At 26.7% G+C, this 15,348-nt stretch overlaps 2 protein-coding genes across 3 annotated transcripts; one reads left to right on the top strand and one right to left on the bottom strand.

Annotated features, from left to right (window-relative positions):
* Positions 1-4,811: 4,811 nt before the first annotated feature.
* LOC107456298 (nudC domain-containing protein 2) lies at positions 4,812-6,502 on the bottom strand. Its single transcript, XM_016074139.4, has one exon. It carries the CDS (start codon positions 6,205-6,207, stop codon positions 5,728-5,730), a length of 480 nt encoding a protein of 159 aa, XP_015929625.2. The 5' UTR covers positions 6,208-6,502; the 3' UTR covers positions 4,812-5,727.
* Positions 6,503-6,747: 245 nt separating this feature from the next.
* Positions 6,748-14,548, top strand: LOC107456277 (uncharacterized). 2 transcript variants are annotated; one of them, XM_087165777.1, is made up of 4 exons: positions 6,748-7,055; positions 8,392-8,482; positions 12,579-12,697; positions 13,212-14,548. In XM_087165777.1, the coding sequence occupies exons 1-4, from the start codon at positions 6,908-6,910 to the stop codon at positions 13,337-13,339; spliced, it is 486 nt and encodes a 161-aa protein (XP_087021903.1). In that variant the 5' UTR covers positions 6,748-6,907; the 3' UTR covers positions 13,340-14,548. The 2 variants fall into 2 exon arrangements, with proteins under 2 accessions (XP_087021903.1, XP_087021904.1); XM_087165778.1 differs by having other exon boundaries at positions 6,764-7,055; positions 8,395-8,482.
* The last annotated feature ends 800 nt before the right edge of the window (positions 14,549-15,348 follow it).

The following is a 15,348-nucleotide window of genomic DNA, read 5'->3' as shown; positions in this document are numbered from 1 at the left end:
AAAAAAGTTTAAATTGAAAAATTAGTAAAAAATTTAAGCAAGTTTTGTTTCCCTTTTCTCAATATTTCTTGGTTTACTTAAAATATATTTAAAATTTTACACATGCCTATACCATTTACATATACCTATGATGACCTGGAGAAGTAATTAAAATTTACAAATATGTATTTCTTTCTTGAGTTTATGATTATAACAACTATTTACTGATAAAAAATGAATATTAATCATGAATATAAGCTTATGAAGTATCTGGCTCTCCCTTACAAACAAATAACTTGTGTTTTTAAGTTCCACCTTTGAAAATTTGATTTTCGGAAACTTCTGCGATCAATGATTTTTTGAAACGTCTGGACCTTCGATCTCCGGAAATTTCCGGATCACTGCTAGCGAAAAATCCGGATTTTTTTCCGGAGCACAATCAGCCCTGCTTTATAATAAAAGAATACCAATTATATTTTTAAGCTGTTAATTTCAGATAAAAATAAAAATATAATAATGGTTGAGAATAACATCAAGAAAGGAAAATAAAAAGAAATACTGCAAGTAAATACCTTTAAATAATAAATAAAAAAAAAAGGATTTATAGGTATTTGTTAATTAAGAAACCTTACCTATTTTCTATGCAATGGAAGGTTGGAAAGAAAACAAGGTTTTTTCTTGGTTTAAAGTGAATTTTTAAAGATTATATAAAAATTGTAAAAAAAAAAAAATTTATCCCTCGAATAAAAATCTAATCATTAAAAAGAATTTCATAAAAGACTGATTAAGCTATTAATATTTCAATAATATTATTTTTTGTTTTTTAAACATAGTGACATGATACAAATGAATAATAACTAAAAATTTGAAATATTTTATAATATATTCACGGTAGTTATCGATTTCACTTAACATGCAAATAAAAATTTTATGTCTGGATGTTGTATAATTTCATGTCAGTTTTTGCAAAAATGCTGTGCTTTAGCATTGTATAAATCTATGGCAAAAATATTTGTTTTTTATCTATAAAAAAATTAATATAAATTTTAAAATAAAAAATCATGAAATAAAAAATTTGTGCCTTTTATTTAACTTAACAGAGCTTTAGTAATACAATATAGTACTTTTTTTATCATAAAGCATCATTAATTAAAATAATGTATAAAAATACTTATATATTTTAAATTTTTTTTTGTTAAACTGTTTTTTAAAAAAAAGGAGGTTGGTGGATATATTTGTAATCACTATTGCTCTCGAATCACCAGAATTGTATGATGTGATATAATTCTCTTTCATTTCACCTTTGTCTTATTCAATACACTAGCTTTTATATTTAATTTTAAGTACAATAGGGAGTGCAGCCTTTTTGCCAACCCCTACTAAATTTTGAATTTTTTTTTTTTTTTTTGCCATTCATCTATTTTTTTTTAAGAAATTCCTTACACAGATGGTCAACTTTTGATGCAAATTTCTAGATCATCTGATAAAGAATTCAATCTAGCATGATTAAGTAAATTAATTGAGGTAAAGTCTGTAGAATCCCTTAGAAAAATAATTATTTTAACATACATAATTACTTGAATTAAATGTCTGATAGATGTTTTACAATTAACAAAACAGGAACGAAAGAATTAGTTATCACAAAAATTGATTTCTGAAAAAAAATTTAAATAACATTATTTCACTTCCACCTCATAACTTTACATCCCATCCCTCTAACCAAAAGACAGAGGCCTTACACACAGTTGTTTACTGTGCTTTCCACTAAAAAATTTGTTCAGTCATCTCAATGAAAAGCTCTTTTACCTTAAAGCTATTGCATGGTTTTCATTCTAATGTTAATGATTCTATGTATATAAAATTAATCTAACAATCCACTAAACTCATATCATTTTGACCTTTATTATCTGAATATCAGTCCCAAAAATTGCTAAGATTTCGAATAAATTTGAGTTAAAGTTCTTTTTGCCTCTATAAACAAACTAAATTTCGCCAACCTTAACCCTTTAGCAGTGACATATGTTTCAGAAAAATGGAAAAAAAATTTGACTGTTTAATTTTGTTCTTTATATTATTATAAAAGTTAGAAAATGGCTTTTTATTATAAAAATAAAATTTTAAATGCAATAACTACTGTATTTACAAATTTTACATACACATAAAAAAAATCACACAGCAAATTAAGCAAAATTTTGAAGCTAAATATAATATGACATACAAACACAACAATATGAACTAAACAAGAACGCCAAATTTTGTCTTTGTTTATCAATCCAAGTGTGTCTTGTTTATCTGAGCAGCCGACAACACCCACATTTTCCCTCCCTCGACTGAAGTCGTAATCGGCGAAAAACTAGGACTACTAATGCTATCTATTAGGAAAATAGTGAATTAAGTTTTTTAAAGTAGTAACGAACTCAGCTCGGCTTCACAAAATAGAATCGTTAATTTTTCTCCTGCTCGAAGTCAGTTCAGGCATCACAAATACTGCACGTAATAGTTGCCCGAACTGGATTCGAGCGACACTGGCAAAGGGTTAAAGACCCTGACAATGTAGTCATGGCTATATTGGACAACCCCTAAACTTTGACTTGAAGATGAAAGAGGTGTCCAAAGTCAGGATATTAACAATCTTCCATTGTTCTACATAATTGGAATTCTAATGACAGGTTTGAGTTGTCTCCTGCTAAAGTCATCCAACATTGCTCTTCATCTACTAAACTTGATTTCTTGGAATCTTTCCATATTTTAAAAAATTCTAATAATTTTATTAATGTTCTTTCTAGAATCCCACTGTTTCCCAATATTTGGAAATCTATTATGATATACTCTTTCGCATCCTAAGGTTTTTGCGAAACATCCTCATATCCCCTGTCCTTAAAACTTGATCCTTTGCCTCTGTAGATTAAATCACTTTGCATGTGTTTGTATCTTTATTTCTCTATTATCATGTTGTGTTTAGACACTGAGGAAGGTTCTTGTCTATAAAACCGAAACTATAGTATGTCCATTTCTGTACTTTCATTTGTGTTTTATTCATATTCCTTTTGCTTTAGTTTACATAGCACGAAATATACCCTGCCCTCTTTAGTTAAACTTAACATTACTTAGAAATATTTCAACAAATATATATTATTTTACTATTATCAAAGTGAATTTTACAATGTTATATAATTCCATCAAATAAATATTTTAAAATACAAAACTTGAAAGTGCTTTGCAAACATCGATCTTATGTCATCCTGTTATATCAATCAAACCATTTTCTGCTTTTATTAATCATGTTTTCAATCAAAACTTTTCTAAGTCACAGTGGTTTATTTTATTATTAAGTTCAATAGGCAGAGTACTACTACATTATATTTTCCTTTGTTTTAAACTCTGTCAAAATAAGTTTTTGATCTAATTTTATGAAACCAACAAGTGAAGAGTATAGAATAATTTATTACATGTTTGATCTGTCTTACTTTATTGGACAATAGTACAGTGAATTCGCGATAACTCGAATCTGATAGGACTCATGAAAAACTTCGATATATCGGAAGTTCGACTTACCGTTAGTTTCGGTTCTGGACTTTCAATATATTGTTGGATTATTTAACTAATGCTTATAATGTAATTACAAATCTTCTAAATGCTTACAATATTTAAGATCATTTTTCTGACAAGCCATTTACGATAAGATTGTTTGAAGCACTTTATGATACCCTGGTCCATCGGCTGCAATTTTGCTGTTGTCTTTGGCGGGAGAAACTGCAAGTTTACTGCTTTCAAATTAGGTAGATCACTATGCGCTGTGCATTTATCCATAAAGAGTATCACTTTTCTCTTTTTAGCGAAGAATTTCAGATCCAATTTTCTTACATAGTCTTCAAATAAAACTGATGTCATCCAAAACTTTTTGTTAGAATTGCAATCCAAAGGATACGTTTTTACATTCTTGAAACATCAGGGATTTCGGTATTTTCCGATAACAAGTAAGGGCAATTTCTCTGTCCCAGACGCATTTCCTTCAACTGGGACAGTCAAACGCTCCTTGCTCATTTTACCCCCTGAGCAGTTTTCATCCTTAAACATCATAGTCTTATTTGGTAGACATTTAAAAAATAAACCCATTTCATCAATATTGAAAACATCATTTTAACTGTATCCTGGAAGTAAATATGGTAACGTTTCATTTAACCACTGCTCACTTACTTCAAGAGGGACAGCCTTAGCTCCTCCATGAAGAGTGCGAAAGACATTGTGTGTGTATGTGTGTTGCAAAGGAAGGGGCAAGATATCAGCTCCTAGGTTTTTTTTTTTTCTTGCTTTAAAAGATCCACACAAAAAATCGAGTTAAAGGCAGTAAAATTCGAGTAATCAAGAATAATTAACATGAAATTGAAGATAAAAGGGTCGAGACCTTATAAAAAAATTGAGTTATAGTAATATTCGAGTTATCGTACTTCGAGTTATAGCGAATTGACTGTATTTAGAAGCTTACTTAGTATATAGTACTAAGAGGATTTGGAAAAGATAATAGGTTTGAAAAATCCAATTTTTCTGTATTGTGTCAAGTGTATTACTTCACATTTTTTTCCCTTTAATTAAACCTTACTTTCTTTTGTACAGTAAATAAAATAAAAACTTTTAATTTTGTGGATATAGAATGCATTATAGTAAAATAGAATAGTTCAGTAAAAGGCTCATACCATATACTAAGTTTATAAGAGTAAAACGTTCAATAAAAAAGTTAATTTCTTAATTAAATTACAAGTTTACACTAAAAAAATATTATTTTGTAGTAAATGAAGAACTTAGTCAGTTGTCAAAATTAATGGAGATTGCTATTTTGGTGTAATTTTTTATTTATGCAGGTTTAATTAATATATAGAGTTCATATATAATTAACTACACAAACCCTTAAAATTAAACTATTAGATTGAATCAGTCGGTGCCAAACTATTTGCATCATTTTTTAAACTTGTTCAATCAGGATGCAGCAATTATCCTAAATGTGATGATCCGACAGCCATACTCCTGATAACTATGATGGTAATTCCAGTGACAGTTTTCATAGAAACTTCCAAGCTGACAAAGGTATCTTTGCAATTGCTATTCTGGTTATATAAATTGCTTCTGTCTCTCCACAAAGAATATTATTTTGGCAACCACATTTAAACCAGTTTCACTTTGGTAGTCCTCTGATTTGGAATACACATTCAGTACTGATGATGAATGCTGTACTACTATGGATGTTCTAGTGAAACCATTAGATCCGAGTCCATGAAATAGATTTACATCACTGATGAATGAAAATTCTATGTAGTAGCTCCTACTATGTAGTAATTTTATTTTAATTCAGTTTTAAGTAACAGTCTTTTTCACATTACAAGCATGTACGCAGTTCATTAATCAAGCAAACATTCAGTTTTGAAAATTAATGTATAATAAGTACAATTAAATTAATTTTGTCTCTTTAATAATCATCAACTCTTTCAGTACACTTTAGATTTATCACAATTTTTTAAACATAGTTTATTTATGTTTCAATATAAAAAATAAAAAAACAATATGACTGTACAATTTACAAATGTGACAAACAACAAAACAATATGGCTGAAAGTGTAATACTTTTTTTTAAAAAATCAAAACATAAATTAAAATAATATTTTAATTTAAGTATAAAAACAATTTAAACTTGTTCATCTAAAATTGATCAGTCCAGCAACTTATCCAGCTGAAAAAAAATGAACATTTAATTTATTACTTGGCTTCTTTCTGATCTAGAAAAGGTGGATTATTGTATGTTTTGGACAATTCAGCACCACTGAAATTAAATCCAGGGTTTTCTGTTTGAAATTTCTCTAGATCTAATTTTTTTAACATTTCATGTTGAGTGTAGGGATCTGCACTATATTCCTTTTCTAATAAACTAGGCCATATGTTTTCATTTTCATATTTTTCAGCTTTCTCAAGAAGGAACAGAATTGTTTTTCTTTCTTCTAGAGACCAAGTAGATTCTTGTACACGAATTGGTTTATATAAAGCACCCTTAAAATAGCACTTATCTTTGACACGGCACTCTATATATTTGGATTCAATTTTAATGGCGCATTCTTTCCCCGGTGTTCCAGGTGGGACGTTAACTTCAACAAAAACTTCAGCTACAGTTTGCCACCAACGACCCCATGGTGTTTTTACTGAAACAATGCCGCTTTTTTCATCAAAATGGGATAAAGACATAGTGAGTAAGATTAGACACAATTTAAAATAAACTAGGTACAATTTCTAAACACACGAAGTAGTATATTTAGTAAATAGAGTTGATATCTAAGTCACAGTTCTTTCTTGATTTTATTTATCAAGTATAAATATATGTAATGAACATAAAGTTTGAATCAAACATATATTGGAGCTCAAATTTACAGAATTTATTGAAAAATAGATTTAATTAAATACAGATACGAAAAATGTTAGAAAAGAAGCCGTTTTAAAGTAAAATACGTTTTATATACAATCTTTTGATTGATTGATGAAGAATTATATATGTACGATGGCTTATGCTGTAATATTTACCAGCTTATAGCTTTTTAAGATAATTTCATTTTACAATCTATATTTAATTCAAAGCAGCTTTTCATTAAAGTGAATTATATATAATTATTGACTGTCATTAGAGCATTTCACTATAATTTATATTTGATACCTATGTAAAAATAAAAAACAGGTTTTTTTGGAAGATATATCGAGCTTTAAGTTAGAAAAAAGGATAATTCATCAATCAATCATAATATTTTCTACCGCAGATATTTATTCGTGTTTATGGTAGTTTCGTTTTATAAATGCACATTTTATCATAGTTAATTGAAACCAAATTTTTACGTTCAAGATATTATCTAGCGTACTGTAATTACATAAATTATTTTGTCAAAAATTGTAAAACATGTCACAGTGGTTGACTGTGACTTTAAGATGTTGGGTTGCGTTTATAGCCTTCACGAATTTCGGAGCTGCATTTAGATGTTTCACCGAAGACAACTTCGTACATTCAAAATTTTTTGGAAATAATTTAACCATTATTGAGTCAAATGGTATGATATGGCCCACAAAAAAAGTTAAATTTCTATTGTTTAATCAGAAGTTTGTATTCTTTTATTAAAATCAGCATCTTCTTCATCTCATAGTTTTAAAACTTATTGCGAAACTTTAAATTAAGATAATTAAATGACTATAGTTATCTAAAAGATCTTCAAATTACTAAAATATCCGTCAAGGATTTGATGATTTTCTTGAGACTTGAATTAAATTTCTCTTCTTAACAAATTTTATTCTTAAGATTTATTTTCATTTGTCTGTGGTTAAAAAAAAGTGTAACAAGGAATAATGTTTAGAAGCTTGAAGAAAGGTCATTAAAAAGAATATTTTTATTGAAAATAAATATCATTTTTAAAAAAATAACATTGTATTACTTTTTATCATATAATACATAACCAAACCACAATAAATTAATCATCCTTTACTTGCAATGAAGCATTTTTTTTCAATTATTCTCTAGGTATTGTTAATGCGTTTTAAGAAAATACCGCTTGGTAAAAAGCATTCCACAATAACTTTGCCAAGTTATTGAGGTATAACTTAATATAACTTATTAAACATCATTATAACATGTGAAGTATAATTCCTTATTTATTATCAATATCGAAGCTTGTGATTTTAATACGTTCAACCTGCAGCGGCTGCTGCTTTTGAGCCAATTTCATGCTAAACGCCGGAATGTGGCAAACTTACGTCGCCAGTTGGCGATAAGGACAATCACGATTGCAGACCTAACTGCACCTGCTTTTCTTCTCAGTTCGGTCTGTGTCGACGCCTGTGTACGTTACTGGGACAACCTGTCCGCCACGATGTTTAATCTAGAATTAACTAACTTGTAACCTTAATTGCTTATCCTTTTGTTAAATTTATTATTATTTAATTATGGCTGGCATTCTGTTAACTAATCGTGCTAATTGTTTCTATTCTTAATCAACTTAATTATTCATTTTAGATCATCTCTCTATTTGAATATTATGTTTTTATTTAGGAGTTGCGTTAACTTCCACGTGTCTCCTCAAACCTTTGCATAATATCTGTGATTCACATCTGAACTGAAATTATAGTCTTATTTTTGTATCACCAGTAAAATCAAAGTAATATCAATGATTATCTTTGAAGAAATTCCTAATTCCATCACACTCTTCATAGACTTCTAGGATTTTCTATTAAACAATTTTTACATTTAATTAGGTACTTTTATGTATATGTAACTGAAGTACAATATTGTTATTATGATTAGAACTTATTTTTATTATCCGCTCTACACATCTTTGTCAACTTATCATTTTTTTTTTCTTTTTTAAATTTTATTAATACAATTGTGCATTTCAGAAGGTCAGGTTATGGAAAGAATGTATGGTTTTTGGTCACTTATTAATGGAATTATACTGTTGAATACTTTCTTCTTCATTGAAGAAATAAAGTAAGCACATCACTTTTTTTTTTCTTAAATAAATTTTCATTTCAGTGTATACATTAAATAAATATTATGTATTGACTAAAAGTTCCTGCTATTATTATTCATTTTTTTTTTTCTAATTTATGTATTCAATAACCTGCAAAAAATAATAATTTTATAATTATTATATGGCAAGTGTTAGTAAGTTAAAAGGAAAATCAACTAATATTAATGTTAAGTTTCATTAAATGCATCTTAAAATAGCGAAGAAAAAAAAAATTTGGAATTGTATGGATTTTATGTTTTATTTTATTTTTCATATTGCATTTTTGCAATGTGTTTTAATTATTTATTAATTAATATAATATTTTTAATTAATATTCAGGGTTCCCACAGGTTTTAGAAAATTGTAGCTTGCTCTTTCTAAAAGCCTTTAGAAATGCTTATTTTTTATCACTATGTCTTTAGAAAAATCCTCTTTTCTTTTTTAAAACATAACTTTTTTCTTAGAATAATAAAATTTCATTTCCATCTAGGCACTTTGTCAATTTGATAAAAAATCATGAAAGATTCAGACTTAGAAAAAACTTAATTTTCTTAATGTTATGTGAGCTTTGGTATTAGCAGCACAGCATAATATTTATACAGTAAAACCTTTTTTTGTGCGGTGGATAGGGACCACATAAAAGAAATCGCACAAAAAAAAAATTCGAAAATTTTATAAATTCTGACATGTAATAAACAAGTTTGTACCATATACCACCAAAAACTTTTTTTATGCGGTTGATAGGGACCACATAAAAAAAAGTCGGACTCAGAAAATACATCAATGATTTATGAAATAGATAAGAGAATGCTTTCAATAAAATTAAATAATTAAATTAGACCTAAAGAAATTTTAAAAATATTTCATTCTTCATTGTACATATACATGTAGAAGTTTTCAAATTATACATTAAATAGTTTGCTGCTACTCGTTGTAATCCAAAACGCGCATCTTCTTGGAATGAATTGGTTGAAAATCGCTTGAAGATAGGATTTCAATTGATTTGTTTTTTGGTACCATAAAGTCGGTGATCAGATAAAATAAAATTAAAATCATAAAAACTACATATAAATAGAAACAAAAGTAATTAATTTTTTTACCTTTAATCTCACTTTAAAATGAATCCTTAATCTAATGAATCGTGTATAAAACTCTGAATACGAAGCGTATAGTATTTGAGATACAAGCAGCCGAGAATTTACAAAATAAAAATAACGGTTTAATTTTAAAACACTAAGTTTTTTAACACAGCAAACGATTTTTTACTGATTTACTTCAACTTGTTTAGCGCAGAATAAATTTTAAACAGAAGAGAAAATGGAGTTGACGATAATAAATGAACTAATGAAAGTAAATAAACAGAGCATCGCGAAGTTCAGATACATCGTTGTCAAGAAGACCACGTAATCAGAGTTTGTCCACAACATGCATATGCACATTGATAGGAAACATTAAACTGGTGCTAACGCCGTTAAGATTCATATACCGCATAAAAATAATTCACACAAAAAAATCTCACAAAAATAAAATCACATAAAACCAATCGCACAAAAACAGAATCGCATAAAAAAGGACCGCACAAAAACAAGTCTCACTGTAATGTTAAAGACAAAAAAAAAAAGCTTCCATGAGAACTGTAAAAGATAAATTGATACTCCTGAGTAAATTTCTTTGACTGCAGCAAAATATCTCTAGGAATCAGTATGCCTTCAATGTATCTTACAGTATTTACCAAACTTACTCTTGCATTTTTTTAGAAAGAGGAAGGCCTTCTACGATATTTTTTTAAATATATAAATTAATCAATTGATAGGCTATTTCAGCATTTTAAAATCTGAATCTAAAAAGAATGCACAAACCATATGTAAGCTGTGTCAATTTGACTTAATAGATACAGAATATTATACTTCTTTTTTTGAAAAGGTTAATGTTGGATTGTTAGTTACAAAGTAATCGAACAAACGGAAAAAAAAGCAATTTCTCCATAAGAAATTATATATTTTTGATGTAACTATAAAAAAATTTCCACAATTTTTTTTTAAAAATCTTTTTGTTTAAATCCCTAATTATTTATTTCCTTGTGACTACTTCTTGTATACATCCAATAAAATTTAAAAATGGTCTCTGAGAAAAATAATTTATAAAAATAATTTCTTATAAAACCAAATTTATTCCAACTTTGAAAAAAAATATTTTTATTTCTAATAATAATAATCAGTATAAAGGAAAAATGTGGCGCAAGAGTTTTTAGATATCATGGTCTTTTACTTAATTACTGGAAATTAATGTACACTGAGTAAAAAAAAAAAAATTTAAATAAAAAAAACGGATCACACTGAATAACTTTTGTAATAATGTTCGGATTTTCATATTCTAGGACTCAATCTTAATGGCTTGATACATGGTAATTAATAAGTGCAAACGATATTTTAAGTTACGAAATCAGACATAAAAATGTACTTTTTTGACTAAACATATATATTTTTTTGATGGATTCGGATTTCTGACCTCCAAAATATAGGGGGTAGCTGCAATCTGGAAAATATGGTCCCAATATTTTGAACAAGAGAGTAATCCAAAATTTGGACTAATAATACTTTTTTACATATTAATTTTATATTTTAATATTACATTTTGCATATTTCACTATATTTTGAGAACTTTGAAAGCTAATTGAAAATTTTTAGCACACAATTATAATATTCATTTATCTAACAAAAAGTAACTTATTTTATTTAATGATGGTCGAAAAAATTTTGAATTTTAAGGTATTCTTAAATTGTATACTTTACAATTCAAAATTTTTTTTGACCATTATTAAATAAAATAATAAATATTTACTGAAAGTTACTATTTCCATGGAATTCTCTGGATAAATGAATTTTATAATTGGGTGCAAAAATGTTTCAATTATCTTAAAAAGCTCTCGAGATATAGCAAAAAGCAAAACTAATACTAAAGGGTCCAAACTTAGGAGCATTCTCCTAACCAAATAACTGGGACCATATTTCCCAGATATTTTAGGGGTCAGAAATCCGAATCTGTCAAAAAAAAATTTTGTTTACTCAAAGAAAGTATGTTTTTGTGTCTGATTTTGTAACTTAGAATATCATCTGCACTTGTTTATTAGCATATTTAAGGTCACTCCCTCAAATTTTAAGATTGAGTCCTGGAATGTGAAATCTGATCATTAGATCAAAAGTTATTCAGGATGGTCCATTTTTTTAGCACACTGTACATTATATGCTGTACATATAGAGTTACACTTATTTAATTTAATCATGGAAATTTTAGCTGTACCCTCTTTTTTTTCTTCTTTAGTATAATTTTTAGATATTTTTCCTCAGGACACAGAAGCACTCCTGTAAAAAAAAAATTTAAATTTTGTGTGAATACTGTAACTTTTTTCCTTTAATGTGTGAGTTTTTTTTCTTTTATATGATTATGCTTCACAGCATTTTAAGTTTAAAGTCTGCCTAAGAATTGAACCTATGCAGATAAAGCTGCAAAAAATCTAAATATTTTTTAATAGGATCGAAAACATTCCTATATAAAAAGTTAGATTTTTTGTTAATACTTTTTTTTTATTTTAATATTATATTTTTGTGGGTGTACTAAACATTATTTTTCAATTTAAAGTCTTACTAAGCTATCTCCCAAAGAAAATATTCCTATATTCTATATAGAAGTAAAAATTTTTGATAATCAATTGGTTTATAATATGAAACGTTTGGAAAAAAATCTAATAGTAATAAGTTGTCATATGTTAATAAGTCAAGAAATTTTACTGTAAGAACAATTTTTTTAACCAGTATTTATTAATAATAGTTATTTAAATTGTGATTGTTAAGAAGTGAAAGGAGCAAATATAAAAACAGTGGTTATGAAATGAAGTAGGCAAAAATATAATGGCATAATGTTTTGAACATTTTGACATTGATTTAAGGATTTAATTACATACATGACAGCTGTATTTTCAATCCAAGTAGTTCAATATTTTGCAATATTATTTTAAAAATACATTTTAGTTAAATAAATACCTAAAGTTTGAACCATATATTCTTTTCTTAACAGGATCCTAATTTTGTCTATTTGTGTCATCGTATTTTATCTCAGTTTTTTCGCTGTGGAAGGATACTTTTATAAAACTATTCTCCTGCATGGGCCAACAATTTATCCTTGCACCTTAAATGGTAATATTTTATTTGTCTTTCCCTTCTAAACTAAAATAAATTAAAATTTTATTTATTTAAATTAATTTCAGATCCATAATTATTTATATATTGAGGTTTATAACAAACAAGGTAAATACAGAAAATTTTGTATTCCCAGAATAATATAGATCTAAGAAAGTTCTTATGTATGTAATTCTCTATTTTTATCACAAAACAGTTCAACACCAAAATAATTTTGCCCTGCCGCTTTCGATTGTTAGGTAACCGGTTCATTTTGTTAATATGTTTAAAAGATAATTTGTAAAAATTATTATATTCTGTAAAAATACTAAAGTATTACAAGTCTCATATTAAAATATTTTACTAAATTAGCATATTTTTAAGTAAAAGCTGTTAATTATTTTTAAGTGTTTTAATTAATTTAAATATTGATTTAATTTTCATAATTGAATTTTTTGGTTGGAAGGAAATTTTAGATAATGTATTCAAACTACATTCAAATAAATTATTGAAGTGTATATATTTTTTACAGGACTTACATTGTTGTGGTTATTAATAAGCTTAAGATTTCCAGCAAAAAAAACTAGAGAGGAGTTTGATGAAAATGAAGTTTTAAGAAGACAATTTCATTTTAAAAGTGTCTCCAGAAAAATGCAATGAAAAGAATCATGTAAATAACTTTCATACTTTTCATTATTCAAACTTTTCATGTATTTTTAACAACCACAATCAAATTTAAAATCTAATTTGAGAATCTCATTAAAATATATATGTGATGTTGACAGTCGTGTGAGCAGAACAAGCAGGCACATGATTTTAAAAAGAGCAAATTTGTTTTATTTAATCATTATGAGATGAATGATGAAAGAGAGTGTCACAATTTCGTCGAGCTGCTGCATAAATGTTAGAGAGAATCTTGCAAAGAAAATTTATTATAATCAAATACTGCTCATAAATTATATTGAATTTAATATAGAATTCAAAAACTATTCATATGGAATTAACTCAATCTTATTTTTGGCATAGCATTCATGTTATTTGACATTATGAAGCATTGAGTGTCTAACCTGTCATGCTTACTCAACACGTTTATTTTACACTTTAAAATGTAAATATCATCTAAGTAAGCTTCAAAGTTGCAAAAAAAATTTTTTTATCTAATTTATTTTACATTTTTTTTATATTCTCGTAAACTCTTGATATATTTCTGAACTCAAGTTCTGATGTGTTTTTATTGTGTTTTGTTTTATTGTGCTTTGCTTGTTTTATTGTGTTTTAAAATTAAAATTCTTCAGGCATTTATGTAATTTAGAAACATTTTTAGTTTTTAGAAGTATCTCATAACATTCTCTCATAATTTATTTTTTTAAAAAATACTAAAATAGTGTTTCATTAAACTTTTTGTTGTTTTTAGTCAGAATCAAAACTGGCATATATGCGATATCAGACCTTATATTAAGAAAGAAATCAAAGTGATTATCAATTTTTTTTTTAAAAATTATTCTTAAATAAATTTGTTAGTAAACAAATCTATTTGTAAATAAATTTATTTTACCCAATTTTTCATTGTATCTAATTTATCTTTCTTTTGCTCTTACTTTTTTATGTTTTTCTTAAAACTCATCTTTGAGGAATTTTTTCCCATAGTTACATTAAGTTGCAGTTGAATATTATTTATGTTCTGACTATCTGCTGAAAATCCTCAGAAGCAGAGTAGTGATATAAAATATTTATCTAGTCATCATACGTATAATTTTTACTGTCATTAAATTTTATGTAATAAATCATTTTGTAGATGTACTCTTATGTGTGTAATCTGTCTATAATTTATAGTGTACAAAAAAATGTTTATTAAAGAGAAAGATTTTATTATTGTTGCATGTTTGAATAATGGCAATTATAGCAATCACAACTGAATCACCAGGAACTGTTTTAAACAGTAATAAAATTATGATATAATAAAATATTTAACATAATGTTGATAGCGATATTGAGAATATTGATAATTTTATTAAAATTAAAATAGATTTAGAAAGCTACATTACTACTTTAAAAAATAGATGATTCTTACAATTTTAATTAATTCGTATAATTATTTATTAAAGAGAAAGATTTTAATTTTGTTACATGTTTCAATAATAGCAACGATAGCAATCACAAATGAATCACAAGGAACTGTTATGAACAATAATAACATAACATAAAAAAGTACATGATTTGTATAATTTTGATACAAAAACTTACACTAAAATATGTTCATAAAAAAAAAGGAATTTTCTATGTAACAGAGCTATTTGGAATTGAAAGAAAGTATGAATTCCCACCCATGTAATGACCATCTAGGGACATTTTATGGGTGGAATGAGTTTGGTCTGATTAAACTTTCTGCTTTAATGATTTATTGGGAAAAAAAGTGTAAGAGAGAAAAGCACAGTAAGAAAAATTTAATTTGAAAAATGTTACCATTTTTTAGAAAATGGTTTTTATAATTCATTATTAAATTTATCTGATATGGGGATAGGTTTAGTAAAACTTCCATTTAATTTGTCAGTTGAAAAAGCTCCTTATGTTTACAAGATGAATTTCTTGAACTGAATTTGAAATCTTAAGCTGAAGATATATTGAAGAAAAATCACTCATATACATTTAATATTGACGACAGTAAGTAA

The sequence above is a fragment of the Parasteatoda tepidariorum genome, chromosome 6 (assembly GCF_982258835.1).
Source record: "Parasteatoda tepidariorum strain Cologne lab strain chromosome 6, Ptep-v5.0, whole genome shotgun sequence".
In the NCBI taxonomy this organism is placed as follows: Eukaryota; Metazoa; Arthropoda; class Arachnida; order Araneae; family Theridiidae; genus Parasteatoda; species Parasteatoda tepidariorum.
This window is presented reverse-complemented; position numbering and strand designations above follow the sequence as displayed.